Here is a 24930-nt window from a genome sequence, read left to right as displayed (position 1 = left end):
TATGGAGATGGAGCGTTTTCCTGGCTGCTTTCTTTGACAGGTGTTGAGTGGGGCAAAAGTCTTAAAACAGAATTCAGCATGTACGCCAAAGGTAAAGGAGCTGTCGTCCCTTCCGATAGCCAAGCGAGAGAAAAGTAAGTGGATTTTTTTACGCGCTTATATATGTTGGAGTTTACCTGCTTATCATTTTTTTTTGTGTGTGTGTGTGCAGCCGAGGTGGGCAGAAGGAGGGGAGCACAACTTTCTAAACTGTAATTTAAAAGGAGCTCCTGTAACCAAAAAGTGCGCTCCTTCCTCCGTGCCCCCCTCCTCCTCCTCCTCCTCCCTCCTCTGCGACCACCTTAGAGGTGCGTCTCTTAAACTTTTTCATTTATTTTTCTTTTAAATTTTTTAATCTCTCGTTTGCACTTTCTTTCGGATATGTACTGCCTTTTCTTGCAAACCTCCCCTCCTTTTTTTTTTCTCCTTCCCTGCGTTGTTTTATTTTATTTCGCTGATACGTTGCGAATAAATTCGCCGCCGCGTTAAAAAGTTGGAGGAAGACGCGTTATTTTCGGGCGAAAGAAGCGTGTCTCTCCGGGGCTGTTCGTGCTCGTCCCTGCGCGGACAGAGGCGTGCTTGCTCGCTGCTCGTTTAACTTTCTAAAAAATCTGCTGCACGGTTGATTTATTTGTTTTTATTTTTTCTTTTCTTGTGGGCTTAGAAGTAGATATAATTTGTATTTGTGTGCGTAAAGCCGGCTGGTGATGAAGGGAAAAGTTTGGTCCCATTCAGCGAACATACAGCGGTGGTAAACTTTTGCACTCACATGAAGCAGAGTCATGCTGCCACGAACATTTCACTATTTTGCAGTTTATTCTAAAGCAAGAAATAGCAATGCTGAAGGGATTGTGTGGGGAGATCTGTTGGGAGGTGGGGGAAAAAAATTGGCAAAATATTTCTTTCATTTAATTTTTTTCTATGCATTCATTCATGCTTCTTTTTTCCTTAAAAACTTTTAAATGTCCCCCTGTAGAGTGAAGCCTGCTGCTGCTGCTGCTGCTTTGCCCCTTTTATTCATGTGCTGCATGTCTTTGCAAAGAGTTGCACCTTCTTTGCATCCCAACCATTTAGATCAGAGTCTTTTATCATCATTAGCTATTTTTAAGCACCAAACGCAGTCTGGAGGTTAGAGGAGTGAGTAGGGATCCCTGCTGAGACGCAATTGTAATCCAAAAAAACACACTGTCAAGTCCTGAGAGGCTGAGCTTGTTACACAGCACCTCATACATCTGTAATAGAAACCACATTTCTTTAGAGACTCTCTTGCATTTATTTCTTTTTTTTCATTGCATCTCGGTGTCACATTGGATTGATTAAGCTTTCTAGAGATGCTTTCACTGGAGGCTTCCTCGAATACGACTTTTGTCTGAATTCAGCTCGTTGGAACGCTGAGCGGCTCCTTGTGTTTGTGTGTTGAGGTGGAGGAGTGAAAATGAAAACAGTCCCATGTGGTTTCACCAACAGTCGGCAGCCGTGACCTTTGAACCGGCATATGATGCGTTAATATTGCATAGGAACCGTCAGCAGGCTGCTCCTACACCTGTTTGTGCAGCCTCAGCTTCATTTACTTTATTTACAATACACCGAGAGGCAATGTGTCATTTAACTGATGTGTTTTTTTTTTCTTCTTTTTGTTGTTGCTTGTTCAGGGACTGTGGATTATGTTCCATGTGTTATTGGGAGTGAAATCAGTGCAGAGGCAGCATGTATTTCAAATGATGGTGTAGGAGGAGGATTAATAATTTAACTCATAAGAAATACAGGTCTTTGGAGAACTGGAAATGCTGAATGCTTCTGTGTTAAAGGCTGCTTGTTAATAATAATATGGGGGGGAAAAAACCAGAATGGGTTTATTTGAGTGTGTTTGTTTGCATTTCTTTCTACCTTTTATTCATTAGAGCCTCCACGGTGCTCCTTAAACCTTCACTTTAGCTTGTGTGTGTGTGTGTGTGTGTGTGTGTCACAGGCCTATAGGGTCTGTCCACACATAATAGACGACGCTTGCCCTCTCCCCTCACCTGTCTTGTCACCCTAACCTGCCCCGCAGGGCCAACACATGTTTCCTTGTAAATGTGGAGCTCACAACAGCTGCCTCAATGCATCACTGAATTAGCTCATATTCATATTTACATATTCATATGAGTCTTTACATATTCAGATATTGAAAAGAGGGCGCCCCGGATGGACTCGTATCCTATTAAAGCGTACAGTTTGGCACCACAGCTGCAGCTCTTTTTTTTTTCTTGGAGGTCTGATTATCAAGACTGTTAAACTGTAAATTGTGAGGTCTGGTGTGTTCAGGATACAATCGGCTCTAATCAGAACACCTTTGTCTCACTAATGTGTGTTTTTATCTCGCCATTCTTTTAAATTTGGAGTTGGAGTCAACGCGTAAAACTTGTTGAGGAAGAGCAGACACTGACATTGGAAGCAAGAGAAAAATGTAATTAGTCCGCAGCAATGTTTTCCTTGTACAGCTGAAAGCAATCAGACAATACAAGGGTGTGGGCAGGACATGTGAGCTCCACCAGAGCACTGGAGCCACGAGGAAGAACTTGTGGAGGTGAATATTTATTGATAAGTGTATTCTGATTGCTGCTTCCTTGTGTTCCTGCGCTGAGTGTTTTTGCTGCTGTGGGCACATTTTGTCTCATTAAATTCCTGACATATTTTACATATATGCAGATTATTTTAAAAAAAAAGGAGAGGAGCTGCAGCGATTCATTCCTGATTATGTTTTTGTTGGCGAGGTGGTGTCGTTTTGAGTTGTTGGAGCCCACTGTTGATATACTGTAACCCTACTGTTTCAATTAATGCCAAAAAAGGCCAAAAATGTTGGATTATACCCTCTAATTCTGTGAGTTTTTAGGTGTTATTGTGTTTCTTTTTTTCAAAAAAAAAAAAATTCAGCTCCTGGGGTTGCAATCTTCCCCATCACACCTTAGAAAATGGTGTTATATTTCAGGTTTGACTTGTGAGTTTGGTACAGTCGGTGCCTTTTATGCACGTAACCTGGTGTTTACAGGTGTGCTGATCTGATATCAAATGCTTCCTTGTCACGAGTTTGGTTGCTGGCGAGCACGTTTTGATACGCGGTTGATTTAAATTTCTAAAATATTTCACAGTTTTTTATGTGAAGGATAGGAGGCTGCAGACTTTGATTTCTGACGCCACATTAATTTGGGGGGTTTATTTGCAAGGTGGGGTCATTCTGAGTGGTGGTCAGCTGTTAACAGGGATTAAGAAACAATATGTTGAGAATAATTGTAATTAATGCTAAAAAAAGAGGGCAACTCACTAAATTCACTCCAATTCAGTGAGTTTTTTGGCGCTTTTTTCTTTATTATCCCTCCAAGTGTTGCAATCTTTCTTGCTGCACCTTAGAAAATGTTGTTTATTTCACTTGCTGCCATTATTGGTGCAGCCTGGTGTTTACAGGTGTGCACCGGTACACTCTTTTTCCAAACTGCTGCCTTGTGTAGTTTACTGCTGTGAGTTTTTGCTGCTGTGAGCACATTCTGTCAAATTAAATTCCTAAAATATTTCAAATATATGCACATTATTTAAAAAAGGACTGCAGACTTTAATTTGTGATATCACGTTATTTTTTTGGGGGGGTTTGTTAACAAGGTGGTGTCATTTTGAGTTGCTTGAAATATTGAAACCCCCACTGTCAATGAAAAAGGCCTGTAGCGTACAACGTGTGCTCTTAATTCTGTGAGGTTTTAGGTGTTATGCTGTGTCTTTGTATAAATGCTCCTGCTGTTGCCATCCTCCCCATCACACCTTAGGAAGCAGTGTTTAATTTCAGGTTTGACTTGTGAGTTTGGTACAGTTGCTGCCTTTATGCGTGTAACCTGGCGTTTACAGGTGTGCGCTGATACACTCTGAAGCTGGAAAACTTTGTCAGGAAAAGCATCTGCTCTCCTCCAGTACAGTGCTTGTGTTTGTCCTCCTGAATGCCTACAGCTCCATACAGTAGTCTCAGGCTTACTATACAAAATGTTCCAGTATAAAAGCTCATTTGTGTGTTTGAGTGTTCTGGCGACACTGAGCGCAGAGCCATGCGTTTTTTTTATTTTTTATTCCCTTTTAAAGCCTTGAAACCAAGGCTCGAATCCAACCTGTTTGTTCAGAAATACAACATAAAACAAACATTTCACACTTATGTGGATTCCTTCAGCTGCCTGGTCTCGCTGTCTTGAGATCACAGGTAGCAGCAACATGGGGGGAGTGAAGTGTTTTCTTTGCAAATCCTTGTGAAATGTTATTGTGATGAGACATTTTGTAAAGAGAACAAGCTAATAATAATAATAAAGGTAGGGGAAGAACTGTTGCCCTTGCAACCAAAGAAATTAATTACACTCCACACTTTTTTTTTTCCATGGTTTTATTTAATTTAATTAGGATGGGAGTAATGCAGCACCTTCAATATTAATGTCTCCTTATTATTTAGTAACTGGAACCTCTTTGAAATGTGCACTGATGAATCCAGCATCTTAATTAAAGGTGCCATTCACAAAAATATTTAATAGCGTGATCAAACATCTCATTTTTTAAAAGCACGTCCTCACTTTCCAAAAGAATTTTGCTCCCTGCATTTGTTTCTTAATACTCCGTGTTTGTTTACAGACGTTTTTTTCTGTGATCTCAAGTGTTGCTGGATTTGTTTGGGAAAAGAACTTCAAGTGTAAAGTTAATCAGTTTGTTTTGAACGCCGGTTTCTTTACATCCTCTGCTCCTCCCCTGGCTCCTCCCATGTATTTACATGCAGTTTAATGGGGATCTTCAGGTCTGAATGCATGGTTTTGATTCTACACAGATGGCTCTGCCATCTGCATTTTAGCCTTTTGAAGGAAGCATAAAGAGCCGCGCACTAACATAGGCAGAAACATTGCTCTAAAAGTAAAGAAACCCTTGATTTACCCTCAGCACCCTTTGGCTGACTGTGCTTTCATTCAGATATGTCAACAGTCAATTAATGCTGCCTTTCGTCAGCTGCTTTTGGTGCATCCGCACAAATTTGTTAGTTTTCTCACTTGAAATAAAGGAGACAGTATAAATATTGAAGCTACGTGCCTGAAGTTGTTAATCAGTTTGGTAACAGAGCACACAGAGGAGAAGTGTGCACGTCTTTTATTAGCATACGGAGAAAAGCATCTGTCTGAGCAGCGATCAGGCGAAGAAGTCTTCATGTGTTAAGTCGGTCTTAACACAGAAAACCAGTGATTCCTCGTAAACTTTGGACTGTTTTTGTCATCATCATATTATTGTGCTCATTAACTGCTGAGGGGGGAAACTGTGGCGATAACAGAACTATGTCAGCAATGTCAGTTTAATCTCTCATCACAAATCATTAGAAATGCCTCTCCTCGTTCTGTTTAGCTCGAAAAGTGCTTTTGTGAGTTAAAAATCCAATTTGGGTGAAAATGAAGGAGTGAGCCGGTATTTAAACAGCGAGGTTAGAGGACGTTTACAGGTGATGCCGTCAGGAGGCAGCGTCACAGAGCCGACGTGGCTGCTGGCAGGCTGAGAATCAGAGATGTGTGCTTGACTGCAAATTCTCGTATGTGCATGTGTGTGTGTGTGTGTGTGTGTGTGTGTGTGTTTGTGACAATGTGTGGATTAACCCATGGCTAAAGCCATTCGTGTTTACATGCTCATTGACACTGATTTGTTTTGACAAAGGAACTGCCATAACAAAGCCAAGCAAATATAAACAGTCTGTGCAGCGGGAATAAAGGCTCACAGTATCACAGGTGTCTCAAACCGGCAGCCAGCGTCTCATTCACCTTCATCCACAGCGCCCCGTCACGTCCAAACGGCCTTTTTATATGAATATTTCATATTTAAGGAAATAATATTTAGTGTTTTTCTCCAGTTACGCTTTGTGTTGCGTTCAGCACGCCCCTGCATACATTAAATATACATGTTCTGTACTTTTATTTTCTGAATGACAGATTATGTATAAAAGAAGATGCAGTTACAGGCCCTGCTTAATCCTCCATCACTTCCTGCATGCATACCTTACCTCACCCTGCCACTGCGCTCGCTGCTGAATTATTGAAACCAAGACATGAAAGTTAATTTGCTAACTGTCTGTGCTTTAGCTGGCTAAACTCGGCTGAGATGCCCTTGTCTCTGGAGGCGAGCGGAGGAAAGGGGGAGGCTGGATCGGACAGCCTGGGGCTAAATGTCAGGTGTGTTTCCTGGGGACGAGGCGGTGGGAGAGATCTCCTTGATGTGTGGACATGCAGCAAAGTACTAGTTTGCTTGCATGAGGTTAGGGCCAAGAAAGGAAGGAAGATCAGAAAAGGTGCTGTAGGTTTCTTTCTTTTTTTTTTTTTTGCCCTACAAATCTGCTCTGTGGTGTTTAAAAATGCTGCAAATGATCTCGTAGCTTCAGAGAAGGAGCTCCAGACGCAGACAGATGCTCTTCTGCTTGGCTTTGTGGCTCTTTTAATGTGAACTCGCGCGCCGGCTTTGTATCTCGGGCCTGAATATCCAGTCAGCAGTCAAAGCGCAGGTCAAATGTTCGTCCTCCCACGCAGACTGATCTCCCACTTGTCATCATGTAATTTGCATCAATATGTTATTTTTTTTGATGTGGACGTCTTCAGAGAGAGCGCAGTGGAGGAAAGATGTGAAGAGAGCTGCTCGTGGTTGTTGTTTATCTTGTTCATCTTTTATTCCTGAATGACATGTGTAACTGTGCAGGGGTCACGGGGAAAGAATCCAGGTTTGCTTTATCCGCAGAGAGGAAAAAAGAAGTTGAGGCCCTGACCTTAGATTTCCCTCTGACACAGCTGCTGTACAGTACAACCCCCCACACGTCTCCTTTATCTACCTGTCCGTCCTCAAACTCTGCAGAAAAAGTCTCCTCCTCAGCCAAGTTACACTTACCGCTTCTGACAGAGTAACAAAAGGTGTCCCCTGAAGCCTGGATTGAATGAGTGTTTTTAAATAATGCATTGCAGCCAGGGCAGGTGCCCATCGCCGGGGCATAGAGCCCCTCAGATCACACCAGGCTCCGGCATGAAAATTTCATCGGCGCAGTGCTCATGGGAATCTCTGTTCGATCCGGTACAGTGTGGATGGAGCTGATACCTGCTGCTGGGTATTTCACACCGCAAAGAGGGCCTCGTTTTTAAATGTTACACCAGCGGGACTCCCCACTGCACTGGGAAACTTAAATGCCCCCCGAAGTTTTCAGGATGATGTAGCAGAAACACGGGCAGCTGTTTACGTCGGCATTTCAGCGAATAACCAAATCATTAAAAAAAAAAAAAGACAAATGTAATGTTCCACCTATGCTTAGTGGTGTAATTTCCTCGCTTGTTTTTTTTTTTTTACAGTTTGTTTGATTTATTCACTAAAATGCTTCGAAATGAGGTCCTCAGACTGTTCAGCTGCCAAAATCCAGATGTGAGAAGAGAGGCGCTGATAAAAATGTTGACACACTCGTCTGATTCTGCTTCAATTAGCCACATGAGCACCAGAATCTTTTACCAGCTGAGCCGGTGGAGAGTTCCCTACATACGTGGCTGATAAAATAATTTAATCATATGGCTGCTGGGGACTTTACAAATGTTGCCGGTCCAAATGGATCAAATTCTGAAAATGAAAAGAGTCTGAAAATGTTTTATAGCAGCCCCCTCTCCCAATGATTGTGTCTGAGATAAAATGCTTCATAGCTCAGTGAAGTCACTACTTTGGGTCATAAAAATGGCTTACAGCTCCTTTTTTTTCAGTTAGTAGCTCAACTAAAATACACCAAAATTGAACGTCAGTCAAAAGTAAGTTGGTAACAGATTTCCCTTTCACTGGGAAATGTACAGTATTTACCAACGACTGGCAATTCATTAATAGCTATGAAAAAAAGAGTTAGAATGTCTGATAGTTGTACCTAAATGCATTAGATGCAGCCCACCAGTGAGCACATACCAAGGTTTGCAGTTTGGTTACTCAAACAAATTCCAAGGTTGCTCCCTCCCAGACGCACAGGCAGCCGATAAATTAATCAATAAATGTGTAGGCCTTGGTCTGCATTATAGTCAAGTAAAGTAGTGTCCTATATAATTGTTGTTGGTTGAAATCCCTAATATGTGAATGACGTGGGCATAGTCACACCTTATAAAACACTACAGGGTCTCAAGTGCAAAGTTTAGTCTTATTAGGTTACTTTAACGTTGTCTTGACTTGACTATTACGTCTTGTTCATGCTGCATGTTTGCAGTCGTATTTGGATTTATTAACATTTGTTTTCTTGTACGGCACTTTGTAACTTTTCTTTCACAGCCTGCTATACAGATGGAGTTATTATTATTATTATTGTACCAACTGATAAAGGAGCTCCTTCAGCCTTGGTTGCTCTGCGGCCGCCTGGGCCTCTTGTCATGTCCACCCACACCCGTAGACTTTCTCTGGTGAAGGTTGTGGCTGGCAGTGGCCGGTAGTTGCTGTTGTGAAATGGGCTTCGTGGTGTAAAAGCTCCCTGTGTCCTCTACCACCTCCACATAAGCGAAACACTCCCAGCTGCGATACTCCGAGGGCTTGACGTTGGGGTAAATGCAGCGGCCGGTGTGGGGTCTTCGTCCGGTAGCCTCGCAACTATTTTCTGGAGAGCGTAATGGTTTGGCTGCACCAGTCTGTCTGCTATAGGGAATTATAGCACTCTGGCTTGTTTGTGTTTCTTTAAACCAATCACAGATGTTGTGGGCGGGGCTAAGTAAAGGTGGTGGTTTTTGTGTTTCCTCAAAAAAGTGACTGGGGGAATTGTTTTGGTGTTGTACTGCTTGATACCAGTGTGATCGGTTAATCAGAGGTTGTTGTTGTTGTTTGCTATAGGGAAGAAAACAATAACTGTAGATCACCTGAACTCAGCAGCTGATGGCAAGTTTATATCCGGATCCGGGTTTTACTTGCTTTCTTTGTTTAATTTGTATTATGGTAGACGGATTCCTTTAACGCTGCAAGGTGGCTCAGTGGTTAGCACCGTTGCCTCGCATCAAGAAGGTCGCCGGTTCGCGTCCCGGTGAGGACACCCGGGATCTTTCTGTGTGGAGTGCGTTCTCTCCAGGTTCTCCAGCTTCCTCCCACAAGTTCCAAAAACATGTTGAGGCTAACTGGTGATTCTAAATTGTCTGTCGGTGTGAATGTGAGTGTGCTTGGTTGTCTTTCTCTAACTGTAGCCCTGTGATAGACTGGTTACCTGTCCAGGGTGTCCCCTGTCTTCACCCTAAGTCAGCTGGGATAGACTCCAGCCCCCCACGACCCTAGTGAGGATTAAGTGGTGTATCGATAATGGATGGATTCCTTTAACCTTGTTTATCTTATTTACGTGGACAAATGTATTTATTTGTGAGTGTTTGTCATCGGTATGTGAACATAAATACACTAAATCTTACGTGAAATTCAAAATAAACCACCTTCCTCAGAAAAAAAAGACCAATAATTATTGACATCAACCAATTAAAACATTACATCGTGACAAACTTTTCAGCTGTATCGCCCAGCCACACGTCAGGTATCAATTTTCCTTATTGTCTCATTATTATAAAGCAGAGTTGAAGACACAATGATGCTGTTGTCCAACCTCACAAGTGAAAAAAACAAAAACAAAACAACGGCAACAACGAGGCATTTTGTTACACAAATTCTCAGACAACACGTAATTAAAGTGATGGACATGTCCCTAAACACAACACTGATCACTTTCACTGGAAGATACCAGGACCGCATTTGAGATCAATATTAAACATTTACAACAAGCAGTTTGCTCCAACCTGTGACTCGGTTGTTTTCTCTACATACAATCTGTGATCCGGTCGGCTGTAGCGACACGACTCCCATCGCCACGTCCACATACTTACACAGCTCTGACGGACAACGCGGCCTTTATTCCAACGGCGTGTTTACACCAGGTATCTGAAATTAGTGTAGATACAGTGGAGAAGAATAGGAGGTGATGGTATCTGGTGTCTGGTGCTAGTCGAAACTGGTTCGGACCAGCTGTGACGGAGGATTTTTCGTTCGGCAGATGGTTGTCCAGACATTGCAGTGAAATTCAGCGATATCTTGGAGGAGATAGGGAATCAGGTTGTTCAACTCTGGCCCGCCTCATTATTGATTCATTCAGTATCATCCAGCATCAACCCAAACATCAGAACTCTGTGTCTGCTCTGGCCTTGGTGCATGTGATCAGCATAAGAACAGTCGCCCACCGTACACAAAAGCACAGCAGCTTTCCCCCCGTCCTGCGTTTTTCGACTCGATTGCATACAGATGCTCGCTTGCAGATCTCTGCATTGGAGTAGAAACATTTTATATGCTTCAGTGCGTTTGGGTAAAGATTGCTTTTGTCCCGAAATGGTCAAAATGAGGAATCCATGTTTATCTGAGTCTATCATGTTGTCGCGACTACGAACGAGTCGCATCGGAGAGATCCTTCAGCCGACTTTTCGGAAGTCTGCAGTGGTTTCTTTTCTCTCTCCGATGAGCATTAACAAGGCAATGACAAGTAACAAGGATGAGTCAGCTCTTGAGAGAAACAATCTGGTCTCCAGAAAAAAAAAAAAAAATGATATGGAGACGGGTTGATTTTATAGATCAGATTCATAATAAGTCACAGTCTTTTGTAAACTGTCTGCAAAGCGTTTGAAGGAATATTTCGACGTCTGGGAAATATGCTTATTTGCTTTCTTGCTGTGAGTGAGATGAGAAGGTTAACGCCACACTTGCTTCTTTTAGTTGAACTCCATGCAGCTGCCGATTAGCTTAACTAAAAACATGCTAGCATGGCTCTGTCCAAAGGCAGCGAAATTTGCCTACCAGTAGCTCTCAGACTTACACGTAAAATCGTGTTTGTTTAATCTCACCAAAACCTGGAATGAAAAGAGGACACGTTTGTGGTTTTTAATGGGGTTATGAGTCGTACTATTTCTTGGCGGGGAGCGACGACTTTATGGAGTCCCGCCGTCTTGTTGCCAGGCAACCAGACTTTTACTCGCTCTTGGATCAACACATCACACAAAAGCCGAATTCCTTTTTCTGCAGCGAAAGTTAGGAAAATGTGTGTTTTTATCAGTGGTCACAATTTTGACTGGTGGGAATCTGCACAGTCAAAATTTGCATGACTTGTTTCTTTCATCGGAGTTATTTATGTTTTCATAGGAAAGTGTTGTTTGTTTTAAATGTATTTTTTTGATTTCTCGCCATGACTAAATTGTTCAACTTGCCAGTCTAAAGTACAGTTGCTATGTTCCTCATTTCAACTACAAGTTATATTATTACCTTGTGAGATTGCAGCTCACAGCAAGAAGGTTGTGGCTTTGAACCAGCAGGTCGACTGGAGCCTTTTTCCTGTAGTTTCCACGTTCTTTTCCTCAAAACGTCCAAAGTCCTCTCCCTGAGTCTTTCTAAAGGATAAGCGATTATAACCAATGGATGGATGGACCTTGTGTGATTATTAGGACTGTGCTGTTTTGCCACTTAAAGGACAAAGTGTAAACATGAGGACACACTAAATTTTGTACATTTTTGCCATTTGAGCCCCAAAACCTGCCTGTAGATTTGTTAACTTTTAAAGACACTGCCAAAGATACTCTATTTGTCAGAGCCAGAAACTGTAAAATCAGAAAGAGTTGCCAGACTCTGAACTAGTCCTTAAATTGAACATTTGTGACATGCAGTTCTGTCTGTAAATGAACCAAATCTAAGCCTAAAATCATGCTAAATTATTAAAATCACTTTATTCTACATTTAGAAAATTTGCCAAAAAGAAACTGTTTAACAAAATTCTGTAAAAAACAAAAAATTCTGCTCTGCTTGCCGCAACAAAAAAGCCATTTATTGCTCAGCTATGACCAGCGATCATGAGGTAAAAATTCCTGGACTTTTCAGCTAAACTAGGCTGAACTGCAGGCTGTGTTTCCACAGAGCAGATGGGAGGCAAGAATGGAAACATTAGAAAATGTAGGATAAAGCACTAAAATATCAGAATTTGTCGAGCTGCAATTTTTTCCCAATAGTGATAACACCTGTGGGCACCTGGAAAAATGTTGTAAATGTTGATTCCAGGTTGTTTTTTTCACCCCATTTTTGTAAAATGAATAACCACAGAAATGCCACTTTAATTTTTCTTTTAAATGGTTTGTGTTTTATTCACATTTTTGCTGTGTCGGACTGCACAGAAGACATTTTTGAGTTCTGTCTCCTTCTAGCCGTGGTTGTGCTGTTTCCATAGAGGTGCAGGACTTTATATTACAGTTAGATATGAGGCCACAGTGAGTAAAAATGTGACGAGAACAAAAAAAAAAACGCTCAGAAAAAGTTTAGAGAGTTACTACCAAATAAAACACATCCTTTTAATGTGACAGGCTTGTGTAGCTCCAAACCCTCGGAGAATCAACGCACACTTCCTCCGCTGTGTGTAACTGAAAGCAGTGTTGTTGTTTTAATATTTGACCCCCATCAGATCTCACTAATGCTCCCATAATGTGACTGTTGGACTCAACTTTTATGTTACAGGTTATTGAAAAGCTGATGATAATTAATGGCTGTGTTTCTGTGAGATTGTTTTTTTTTTTTAATCTCTCATTGTCTGAAATTCATTACGCTTTATTATTTAGTCATTTTTACAACCGCTTGTCCGATGCCAAGATGGTTATCAACACGTGGAACCCAACGAGCAGCGCTGTGGTATCTGAGAGTCCGTCTTTTTTCCGTGTCGGAGGATGTTCCTCCTCTCCTCCGTCCATGTTTCTCTCAGCGTCTACACTGTTTTGTTTTCAGTCTCAACAGCAGAGATCCTAAAACCACAGGGATATGGCTGAGTGCCACCAAGGCTCTTTAGCTCAGAGCCGCCGAGCTTTACATCACACATTTACAACCCCTTCGCAGACTATATGATCTTCATACTGTAAAATCTTGTTTATCCGAGCTCCATCTCCAGTGACACGGGGACGACTCATCTGCCAGTCGTGAGCACAAATGTTGCACTGAATGAACGTGATCCCCACAACTGACTCCTGTTTTCTCTCTCTCTCTCTCTTTGTTTCTGTTTTCCAGGTTAGCTTTATATGTGTATGAGTATTTGCTGCATGTTGGCGCACAGAAATCAGCACAGACCTTCCTGTCAGAGGTAAGAAGTTCTTTCAGTTTGACTTCCTGTTAAAAATGAGTGAGTGTGATTCCCCTTCTATTGTATGAGCAGGAATGGAATTCACATTATAACTTGTAGTGCAGCTGTTGACCAATGTTGTTGAGGAAATATTAATACATTAATGAGACGAGACTTTTTTTTTTTTTTTTGGCAGTGTGTTTTTTTTTGTTAATTTGGGACAATGTAAACATGGCATCGGTTGGGCTACTTAATGTGATTACCCGCCCTTCATTATTAGCTCTAATTTGTAATCAGCTGTATAATTAGAGCGCTTTGACATATTGTAAGCACGTGTCGTTTCTCCTGTTCTGACATTTGAGAGCCTGTTGAGGTAAACCAAGTGTACCTCTAGTATTTTAAACCGTTCAGTCCCAGATCCGCCAGACTTATAGCCTCGTATTAAGCCCCTGAAACTGTCCAAGAGGTAGGGTCTCTCTCTAATGTGTTGCATCCTCTTCCTTAATGGACATCCTTCCTGCTAATGGCCCCCGTGTCCAGGCCTTCTTCACTGGAACACCTCTCCTGCCCGTCGGCTTTATTCAGCTCCACTTAATACACTCCCCCCCAACACTGAGAGGCCTTTTAATGGCAAGCGAAGGCGGTGTCTGTATCATTCAACTTTAATACTGACATCATTTATCTGTCATTTTATCAGGTGAGCTCGGGCTAGAGTCACACAGAGATACTGTTGCACCCGCACGAGCTCGCAGATGAAGCACATGAAATGCACACCGAGCAGCAGCCAGAGTCCAGTTAGACGGTTTGGACGAGCAATGCAGCAGAGGGTGAAGCAGGTTTGACATAGTCGGGCTTTCCTTAAAAAAAGAAAAAAACACAAAACCCCAGTTAGAAATAATGATCAGCTTATGTTTTCTTCTTCAGACTCTCTGCACGCTGACATAAAAGGGAGCATCTAAAGCGTAATGTGGCTCTACTTTTGCTCAGAATGGGCCAATCGTGCGCCGCGTACTTCAGTCAACAGGTTGTTTTAATGGGCAACTATGAGCAATATACAAATTCATAAAAAGTCACTGTAAATGACGCAAGAGAGAAACGCTGGTACAAAAACTGTTATTCATGCAAGTTAATATATTTATTTTACCGCTCAATGACTCAATGCAGCTGCTTGTTTCTAACTTACAGCAGCGCATGAGAGATGTTAAATGACATTCATTGAAACACGGTGTTGAAGAAGTGCATTTAGTCTTAATAATGTGTCCCATAATGAAGGATGCTAGCCAAATCAGAGTGAAATTAACGTTATGGATTGGATGTGATCTGTGATAAAGTCCAATAGACTAATCAGTTTTCTAATCTGTGTTCTGTTTGCTGCAATACCAGCAGTACAAAACAGTCTTGGCAGCAAATCAGGTCTTAGTAGAAAAACATATTTTGCATCACCAGCTGAATGCATGTAGGTTGTGTGACGCACACAGTTTGCGATCATGTAGCTGCACGGCTTTGTTTACTCAGATTACTAACGTACGGCTCAACAGGTTTGCAGATACGATGTGTTTCCTCATAGAGAAGCATCAGGAAACAGAATTGGTGAAATAGAGATGCTTTTAAATCTCTAACCTGCTCTGGAGCATGTTGGCTGCATTATGGTGATCTGGTAGGTTTAAAAAGAGGCATCTTTGAATTTGGGATTTAAATCGGCCATTAGAAATATTTCCCTAAGTGTATTCTTTATTCCTAAGTGTAGTGATACAGATTATCAGATGAGGAAATGCGTTCTATCTCCAAGTGTTGAGCTGTACGTTGGTAATGCTACTGGACAAAGTAGAAGTATGCTGCCACCTGTACACATTCAGTAGTTGAGGCAGAAAGTGCGTAAATGTGTTTTTGTTGTTTGATCCTGGACACACATTAGAAAATTGATTAGTCTATTGCTGTTTATCACAGAAAAAAAATCCCATCAGTAATGTTCATTTCACTTGGATTTGGCCAAAAACTGAAGTAAAATGCTTCATTTTGGAACTAAAAGCACTTGTTTCATGTTTACATGTATGAAGTTAAAAGTTTTTAAAGCTCTAATGTGCAGTGGTCACGGCCCAAATAAGTGCTAAACTAAATGTGTTAACCTGCGCAATTAACAACTTTCTATCAGCTTTTCCTCTCTTGCATCATTTACGGTAGCAGTGCTTTTTTTTCCTGTAATGATTATAAATACATTTTTTATAGCTCTCCATTATAACAAGCTGTTCCACCTAATTGAGCTGAACTTGATAACTGCTGACATGATGCCCGTTATCTCTGACTGGGGTTTGAGGTTTTGTCAAGCCAGCTAACACAAAGAAAGCCTGGATATGTCAAACTTGCTGCCTGTTGCGCTCTGCTGGGGTTTTACTATGCGTCTCCGTCTCCTACAGCTGTTCCCAGAGGCATTGTGTTTTCAGGTTATCGTGAAATCTCAGGAACGCTTTGACAACGTTACTTCAAATTTGGTAAAAACATTCACCTGGACTCAACGATGAACTGATTAGAGTTTGGTGGTTAAAGGTGACCTCAAAAAACAAATTTGTTGGTTAAATAAGACAAAATTTACCATGAATGTCTAAAAACAGAAACGGTACAGTTGTGACATTTTATATTCAGAAGGACAGTTTTGCTGTGACATCATATTATTCTGCAAAAACATTTTTCTCTGGCCAGTTATTAACACATTAACCATGTTTTTGGTGGCGCTGATCTTGGCTGCCCACCTTGAAACTGGTGGTTGTAAAGATCCTCCGGGTTAAGAGACGCGTTTAAGCTTGTTTGCAGCAAAACATCCATATTTGAAGCATCTTCTGCTGTCATGACAACACCTCTGTTATCTATTAGCACGTGAACTCGTACAAGGGATCGGACTCTGTTGCTTGCTTCTCTCGATGAACTCGCACACATACATATATTACATTAGTCTGGACAGACATGGATGTAAACTGCTAATTGACTAATTAGCAGGAGGCATTCAGTCACGAGGCAGTAATTCTAGTTGTCACTGTGAGGTTGTCAGGCAACCCTTACTGAAGACTTTCTGCGTTTCCAGGCTTTATTCTAACCTAATCAAAGAGACTGTAGCTTTATATTTACCGTAGACGCTTACGAGTGGCGTCATTTTCCTCATGTCTCAGCAAGAAAGCAGTAAAAGTGTTCCCCAAAATGTCAAACTGTTCCTTTTGAGTAACTAAGTTAGTGCGGCTTTTGTTGTCGGAACACAACTTTACAAAACAGAATAAAATCAACATAAGCAACAAAATCAATCTCCCAAAAAAAAAAAAGCAAAACTCAAATCAAAAGTCTGACTTGGTCTGGGCATCAAAGTAAGCTGTAAAAGACCTGCCACAATCAATATCAAATCCCAACGCTCTCATTTTAATTCCTCAAAAAGTTGGATCTTTTCCAGTTGTGTTGAGATGGTTTTGATTCTTTAAAGGGAAAAAAGAAAAAAAAAAAACTGAGCACATTCCTGCCCCACATCGCCCTGTTGGTAACTCGGACGTCTCAATCAGATGTAATCAGCCAGTCTGGTTGGAGTCTGGTTGCCTTTGCTTATAGTGTGCAGGCAGGCAGCAGGGTGGACGAGGCTGCTGCTGGAGGCCGATCCAGCTGCCAACAACCAGAAGCGGGCGTCTAAAATATGAAGTAGAGACGGAGGGAGCAGCACGGAGAGATTAAGTAGTCGGGCTGCAAGCGGAGCCTCGCTGATTTCAGAGCCCTTGTGGGTGAATCTCCTCCCAGAGATTGAGTGTTATTGGTGGAGCTGCTGGAAAGGGGTGAAGTTATGGGTCGCAGGCAACCGGAGGCTCACAAACATGGATTCACACACACTTTAAACGGAATTAAAACAACACAGACGGGGATTAAAACAACATACACACAGACGCATACAAACAGTCCACATGTCCACGAGGCATACATGCTAAGCTGGCTAAGTCGGTTTGACGCCAGTTGTCTCGAACGTAGCTCCTGCAGCGGTACATCGCTTAATGATTTTGGGTTTTTTTTTTCAACCGCGTCTTCGTTTTTGTTTGGTTGTCTTATATGGTCATAGTCAGTGCATTTTGCTTCAGACTGACAGTAATGGATGTATCTGAGCAAACACAGCAGCTTGACCTTTCACCTTTTCCCCCCTCTTCATGTAGTTTTAGCAGCAGGCTTTAAAGTGTTGAGGGGTTTCTCATGCAGCATCCGAAGGCTGCAAACAAATGATTTGTTGCACAAGTTCACTTACCATGTTAGCATCTCCTTGCTTTGATGCTTTGAGTTATTTTTTTTTTTACATGTTTCTTTCTTTTGCACTTTGATCATCCTCCTTTTTTTTCTTTGGTTCCTCTCAACGTCCTGCTTCTGAACCTGCTCCTTTAACCTCGCTGCAGTGGGCGAGAGAGTTCAGAGCACTTCATCCCGTTAAAAACACAAACGCTGTGCGCCAAACAAGCACTTCAACAGTGCGTATGTATTTCCTTAAAAGAAAAATGCCAAAAATATGTTCATAAAGTAAAGGCAAGTGTTAAAAGAGGCGTGAAGAGCCATGGTAGAAACATAAAAAACAGGCAAGTATAGTTTTGAAAGACATTTCGAATAGACACTGTAAACTTTGAACACTTTAGTAAATAAAAATCAAATCAAAAAGAGTATAGTGAACGTATTCTATGTCTACATTCATCAATAGCGTTATTGAACATTACTTTAACTCTCTAAACCCCAAAGCTTGCCGGCAGGTTTGAAAGACGCGTTACCTTTTTCAATAATCATCAATATTACAACATTTCTTCAAGCCAGAAACTGTAAAAACATAAATAATCCTCTGATTTTCCACTTCTCAACAGTCCTTGATGTCCTTGTCTGAAACTTATTTGTTAAATTGAATCACTCAAGACATCAGAGCTGAAATATTTTGTTAAAATCATTTGGAAATTTGCCAAAAAAGTACCGTTTGCATAAACCAGATTCTGTAAAAACTAAAAAGTTCTGCATTCCTAAGTGTGACCATGAAGTCATGACTGATTTAACCAACACTCACCTGACAACAAAATCAGGGACTTTTCTGCTGAACTTGGTTGAACTGCAGGTTGTGATTAGGATAGGAGACAAATATGGGAACAAAATAAAATGTAAGTAGTAAAATGTTTATCACATGTCGTCCCCCTAATTCTGTTCCTGGTATTGGTAACACATGTGGGCATTTGGAGAAACATTGTACATGTTGATTCCAGTTTTTTTCAATTCTTGTAAAATAAGTCACCAATAAAATTATTAATAAAAGAAAAAGATTTATGGCATTATAACTGTGTCACAGTACACATATGACATTTTTGAAGTTTCTCTCCTTCTTCCATGTTTGTGCTGTTTCCATAGCGGTGCAGGACTTTATATTGTGGTAAAAAAATGAGGCCACAGTTGGTAAAAATGAGATCTTCCCAGTAACTGCTTGGGGTTCAGAGGGTTAAACTCCATTTTACAACACCGCTGACGAGTAACTTAAACCCATTGTTTTGTAAGACACGCTGCATTCTGTTTTCCTGCATCTGCGCTGAGTTTTCTTTATGTGATAGCAAATCGGTGAGTGCGTCGCAGTCAGCTTGTGAGTGTTTTATAGATGTTTGCAGTGTTTTTCCTTTAAAAAAAAAACAGTGTATATGCTGTTTAAAAGATGAATATGTTTTGGTTTTCCGGATTTCTTAGCCTCCGTATCTCACATGCAGTGAAAAACACACATGCATGTTTCAATAGATAAGGGACTCCTATCCTCGCAGGTAGACTGAAGGCCCACATACACACCTGCTCATCTAATGAGAGCGCTATCACCTGGACTCTCCTGCCTCAATTAGCCTCTGTTCCTCCTTGAGCGAGAGCCCCACACACACACACACACACACACACACACACACTCTCTCGCTCACGTTTATAGTATACAAACAATACGCTTCTGTCCCCGAGAGGACTTTGCCACTCTATGCTCTTCTGCACAGTGCAGCACTCAGCTCTTTAGCAGCATTAAATCAACAGGCCCACACCAACATACGGCACATCACATCATTATAAGCGGCACTGGGGAAATCTGTAGAGTAGACACTTTAATAGAAACCTTGTATCTGTTTCTTCTATATACAGCGCGTATAGGGAGAGAAAAAAAAAAAAACAACAACAACAACTGAGAAATCTTGATGCTGTCAGGCTCTCAGACTCTGTTGAATCATCTCTCAGACTGTATATATTCTCCCTCCTCCTCCCTCCCCCTGAAATCTGTGTGTGCGTCTATGTGTGTGGAGTCATGTCAGTAGGAGTGTGTGAAGCAGGCAGTTGGTCCGTTATCGCCGACTGGATCTTATCTCGGTGTCCAGATACAGGCAGGAGCTCTGCTGGTTTGTGAGGGCAGCGGAGAGGACTGCTGCTTCAAGACAGTCACAGTTTCTTATCCACAAAACTCGGCACTGCACTGCACTGCAGATCGCCGCGCTCCTCCTCGGCCTATTTTTCTGTCCGACTATCGCTCCGTCAGTCCAAAGTTGAGAGGACAGTTGAGCAAAATGATTACATTATGCATAAAACATGCTGCGGTGTCTAATTTTTCATTTTCCCCTCCTCTGTCTTCTCCCCACCAACCCTCCTCCTCCACCGCTTCTTCCTCGCAGATCCGATGGGAGAAGAACATCACACTTGGGGAACCTCCAGGATTTTTACACTCATGGTGGTGGTACGTATACGTTGATCTGCTCTTTTTTTTTTCTCTTTCTTGCTTGACCACACACACACACGTTTTTGTTTTTTTTCCCCTTTTTCCTCAACAGCTCACATTTATACGGTGGAAGCACTCTTAATGGAATGAGCGAATGTGCAGGGGTGGAGAGGGACAGTAATTGCAGGGAATGCTAAGTGCATCATCTCACATATGTTTAAATGCTCTACTCCTCGAGTCTCTCTGATTGACAAGTGAGCTAACTTCCCCTCCGTCTCTTATTTAAACTGGCCTCTCGCTGAAGTGCGAACTGTCCAATCAAAGTCAAAGTCGGATTTTCTATCACCGTGTGGCGGCTGAGGCCTTCCTCACCACCTAACCAACTCCAATTTCACGTTTTAGCACCATTAAAAGACACCAAATCAACTTGGAGCAGTTCCTTTTGTACAGTGTGGATGTAGGGATAACTCACTGCATTGTTGTGATTATGAAGAAAACTTAATAACTGAATTTTGAAGCTTCAGAACTACCTATTAAGACACCGCCCGACCACGTTTATCTGTTTATTATCATTTCAAACCTCCACAATTGTAGGTGGACTAACTTCTAGCAGGACTGCATCAATGAGTCAATGTGAAGTTAATGTAAAATTCTATGTAAAATAATTATACCTCTTTATTTCATTACCTCGATTAAAAAAACTTTATTCGACCTGTACACAGAAAAAGACAACTTAAATAAATTGCATCAATTGATAACACATAATTTAATTACGTTTATCTGAATTAAGGTAGGAGGTTATAATAATGTCACAAGTTAGATGCACTTGAATCATTTAATTTCTCTCAAATGAGCTGCAACTTAATTTTTAATTTCCAACTTACCTATTTGCTTTCGGGGCTGCAAGATGGAGCAGTGGTTAGCACTGTTGCCTCGCAGCAAGAAGGTTGCCGGTTCGTGTCCCGGTGAGAACACCCGGGATCTTTCTGTGTGGAGTTTGCATGTTCTCCTCGTGCAGCGTGGGTTCTCTCCGGGTTCTCCGGTTTCTTCCCCACTAATTGGTGATTCTAAATTGTCCGTAGGTGTGAATGTGAGTGTGCTTGGTTGTCTGTCTCAAAGTGTAGCCCTGTGATAGACTGGTGACCTGTCCAGGGTGTCCCCTGCCTTCGCCCTGAGTCAGCTGGGATAGACTCCAGCCCCCCATGACCCTCGTGAGGATTAAGTAGTGTATAGATAATGGATGGATGGATGTTTGCTTTCCCAAACATAAAACATTTCCTTTCCTGTACTCTGTCGTCCTACTTGTGAACACACCGATTGAATTGCAGCAGAAAAATTAGATGCAAGGTGGATAGCGCTGAAGCAAAAGTCGACCTCATTTTTGCACTTTCACTAAAACTACGACGCCAGTTTTAAGGGACAAAGTGTAATTTCAAGCTCATAGAACCAACAAGTACAAACTGCCGTCACCAAAGCAGAAAGATAAATGAGATTTATTCAAAAAGGTACTTCAACTGCAGCTCAAATGCACTTTTTTTTTACAGTGTAGAGCCTTTGAGAGGCAACATGTTAACTTCAGCTCTGTTTATACATATTGCTGACCTACAAGAAGCTACCTTACTGCTAGAACCATTGACCGTATATAAAGAGGTTAAAACGCACCTGACATGCCTACTTGGAGGGAAAGCTGTTTCGTAGATCGGCCTTTCTTCTCGAGGTCTGGTTGCAAAAGCAAACTTGTGCCACGAGGCAGGAATTTCGATACGAACATCAGCTTTTTCTCAGTTTCTGTCGGCCGTGTGGTTGTTCGTCACTGTGCATCGTGGTCAAAGTTTAGCTGATGGTGTGCGAACGCTAAACCGTGGTCACACAGTGTAATCTGTTGGAAGTGACGGGTTTCAAGGTGCAACCGGCCCTAAAACGCCAGCTACAATACGAGTCTCGTGAGAAAGTGCCACAAATAGCTGAGTAACAAATGAAGTGACTAACGAGAGCTGGACGGAGGAGTACAACATCGGGCTCCTCTTCTCTTCTCACCACACTGCCGGCCGATCGTGGCCTAAAGTGGCTTTCAGAAACTTCCAGACTGATCGACACGGACACAATCTATCAGGAAAGTGTGGAGGGAAGTGGGTTTTCAGACGCTGTATGACCGTCTGACGGGCAGTTTGGACGGAGCATAAATCCTGCTCTGTGGTTTCTAAGTGGATTTATGGTTGTTTATTTGCAATGAACATCAGCAGTAATGATCTCCTCGGGAAGGGTGAGCTACAGTGAAGCTAAAAATATGTCTTTTATGTGCGATTTTTGATGCAGATTGCGGCGTCGGGGTTTAACGGTAGCTTAACCGCCTCCACGACCGTGTTGATGAGGACGCATCGGCGGGCCGAGCTACGATAACTAACTCGTATTTTTGCCTCACCTCTCTCCTTCAGCTCTCAGACTTTGTTTAACCTGATGCTCCGGTTAATGGAACAAGGCTCTGACGTGGGCCGTCCATCTTTTCCTCCAGCTTCTTTAAACAAATCTGTCAGATCTCTTAATGCTGGATAAATAGAGGACAGTGTTTTCTGCCTGCTCGGGTCAGCGGACTTATGGCCTGACGCTGTTTTGTCTGAAAAAGATTGAACGAGAACTTGTAAATGCAGGATTTCTGACTGTTAGAACTTTAAGGCTAAAAAAAAAGGTGCAGACAAAGAGCCAGGCAGGCAGGTTGAGAGGCCGAATCCTCGGCAAGGCAGCACGAGAGGCAATGAGAGGGGATAAGAGGTTTGACAGGGGCCGCTTTGTTTGTCATTCATGCTATCCTTGCTCATCCCCAAAGCCCCCCCGGCCCGGCCCTGTGTAATAAACCCGGACGTGCGGCTCCGTTCATTCATCCTCTCCGGCCCCAGTGTGTGTTGTGATTGTGCAGCCTGTTGACACGGTTCATAATGGTCCTTAAAGAGCCTGGCTTCTCTCAACCTGACAGCTCTCAATTGGACAGCTACCAGTAATACTGACAGAATGACATACACAAACATACAGTGCAGCGCAAGTTTGCTCTCGCCTCTGCCTGAACCAATAAGAGTGCTGAGGGAGACCGGCCCGCTGTGTGTGTGTGTGTGTGTTCTCGCTGTATTGATGTATTCCTGCAGTGTGGGAGATGACAGAGTGTGTGAGGATGAGCCGGGCAGGGCAGGGCGACGGTGCAGCGTGACCCAGCGAAGGGGCGTCTGTCTGGGCCACGTGGATGCTCTCTGGGGTTGGGGTGGTGGAGGGTGGTGGAGGGGGTCCTGCTGCTGGAGGAGAACCGGGGAGGCGGAGTCACCTCTCTCCCCCTCTTCTTTCCAACCTCCAGCCTCCCCCAAAACAAAAGCTCCAGATGGTAGGAAAGCCACCAACCTCCCTCATCCCTCACCCTTCGCTCCCCCTCCCTCAACCTTTGTCTGGAGGCCTGTCCCTTTGTTTGCGGAAGAGAGACCCCCGAACGGATTAACTCTTTGCATTCCAGCTCCTTTTGTGTTAAACAGCCAAATCTAAGACCCCGATCCGACCGCCACCTCAGCCCCCAGCCCCCCCGCCGTCCTCCCCCCCCATCCTCCTCAGCACCTCGCTGGGGCTTTCTTCCCCCTTGTCTCTGCCACTGTGGCTGTTTCCTGTAGGACGGCGTTGGTGGGTGGTGGGGCTTCAAGAATGGCTGCGAAGAGGGGGGAAGGGGAGGGATGTTGGGGGTGGGGGTCACTCATCCACATCTGTTGTTATGGGTGGAAGGATAAAGAAAAGGCTCAAGCGAGGGCTGCAGGTGTTGATTGTGTCATTAGCTCCCTCTCTATTGGCCGCTGCTAGTTGTCTCCTCCTTATCCCGAAATCGATTTCTTTAACCAGTTTTCACTGGATGGCTGCTGAATCCTCGATGCACATCCCAACACACAAAACATACGCACATATAAAAACCTCAGCAGCAGCACAACAACAGCATGTACAGGGATCCTCTGTTTGATAGCCTCAAGCTGAAATTCTTGTTTGTTAGGGGCAGAGAAAACAGCCAGAGCAGCCGTCCTCTGCTCCCAAACGTCCGGACTGTTCTTTACAAACACAGTCTTTCTCCTTTTTCTCCTCACCTAAGTCATCCTTCATTCTTCTCCACTGCTGTGTTTTTACTTCATATTGTGTAGCCCTCTGAACGCCACGCAGTTTCTGGGCATTTTTTTTCCCGCTCTTGTCACATTTTTACTCACTGTGGGCTCATTTTTCACAGTAATATAAAATCCTGCTCCTCTTTAGAAACAACACAACCACAGCTAGAAGTAGAGAGAGCTCACAAATGCCTTTTTCTGCACTATAACAAAGTTATAATGGCATAAATCATAAAAAGTTAGAAAACAAAAGTTCAATTTCTTTTATTATTTATTTTGCAAAAACCTGAAAAACATTTTTTGAAGTGTCCACAGGCGTTACCAATACTGCAAAAACAAAATGTTGACTCTACATTCTCTAGATATTTTACTACTAAAATCTTCTTCTCTATACTCGTCTCTCTGCTCTGGGTAAACACAGCCTGCAGTTCATCCCAGCTCTGACGAAAAGTCACAGAGTTTTTGTCAGATGTCTGTTGGTCACAGCTAAGTCACTGATGGCTTCATGGTTGCACCAGAAAGTGCAGAATTTTAGTATTTTTACAGAATCCAGGCAGTGGCAACGAATGAGCCATGAAGAATGAAGTGATGTTGACGAAATTCAGTCGTGACTTGACATCCAGACCGTTAAATAATCTTAAAACCTCGCTATCTAACGGAACCCATAAACATACATAACCTCAACATACCGACAGCCTTGGATTCCGACTCTGACATGACATTTTATGTCATAAATAAAGATAACGGCGTATTATCTGACTTAACAATCCGCCAGATTGGCTACGTTCACACTGCAGGACTTGATGCTCAATTCAGATTTTTTTGTGAAATCTGATTTTTTTGCGAGTTCGTTCACATTTCCTGTTAAATGCGACTTTTATGTGATCTGCTGTGTGAACGTCATACAACCCAAAAATGTCCCGCGTGCACAGAAGAAGACA

General features: G+C 42.6%; 1 protein-coding gene across 2 annotated transcripts in view; it reads left to right on the top strand.

The window, feature by feature from the left end:
- Window positions 1-6: 6 nt before the first annotated feature.
- Window positions 7-24930, top strand: part of ssbp4 (single stranded DNA binding protein 4) — a 107437-nt gene continuing 82513 nt past the window's right edge. For both annotated transcript variants that reach the window (XM_008277509.1, XM_008277511.1), the window contains exons 1-3: window positions 7-134; window positions 13111-13183; window positions 19828-19889. In XM_008277509.1, coding sequence (XP_008275731.1) covers window positions 79-134; window positions 13111-13183; window positions 19828-19889 — 191 coding nt within the window. In that variant the 5' untranslated portion in view covers window positions 7-78. The remainder of the gene's footprint in view (window positions 135-13110; window positions 13184-19827; window positions 19890-24930) is intronic.

The sequence above is a fragment of the Stegastes partitus genome, unplaced genomic scaffold (assembly GCF_000690725.1).
Source record: "Stegastes partitus isolate 25-593 unplaced genomic scaffold, Stegastes_partitus-1.0.2 Scaffold99, whole genome shotgun sequence".
NCBI classification, from domain to species: Eukaryota; Metazoa; Chordata; class Actinopteri; family Pomacentridae; genus Stegastes; species Stegastes partitus.
This window is presented reverse-complemented; position numbering and strand designations above follow the sequence as displayed.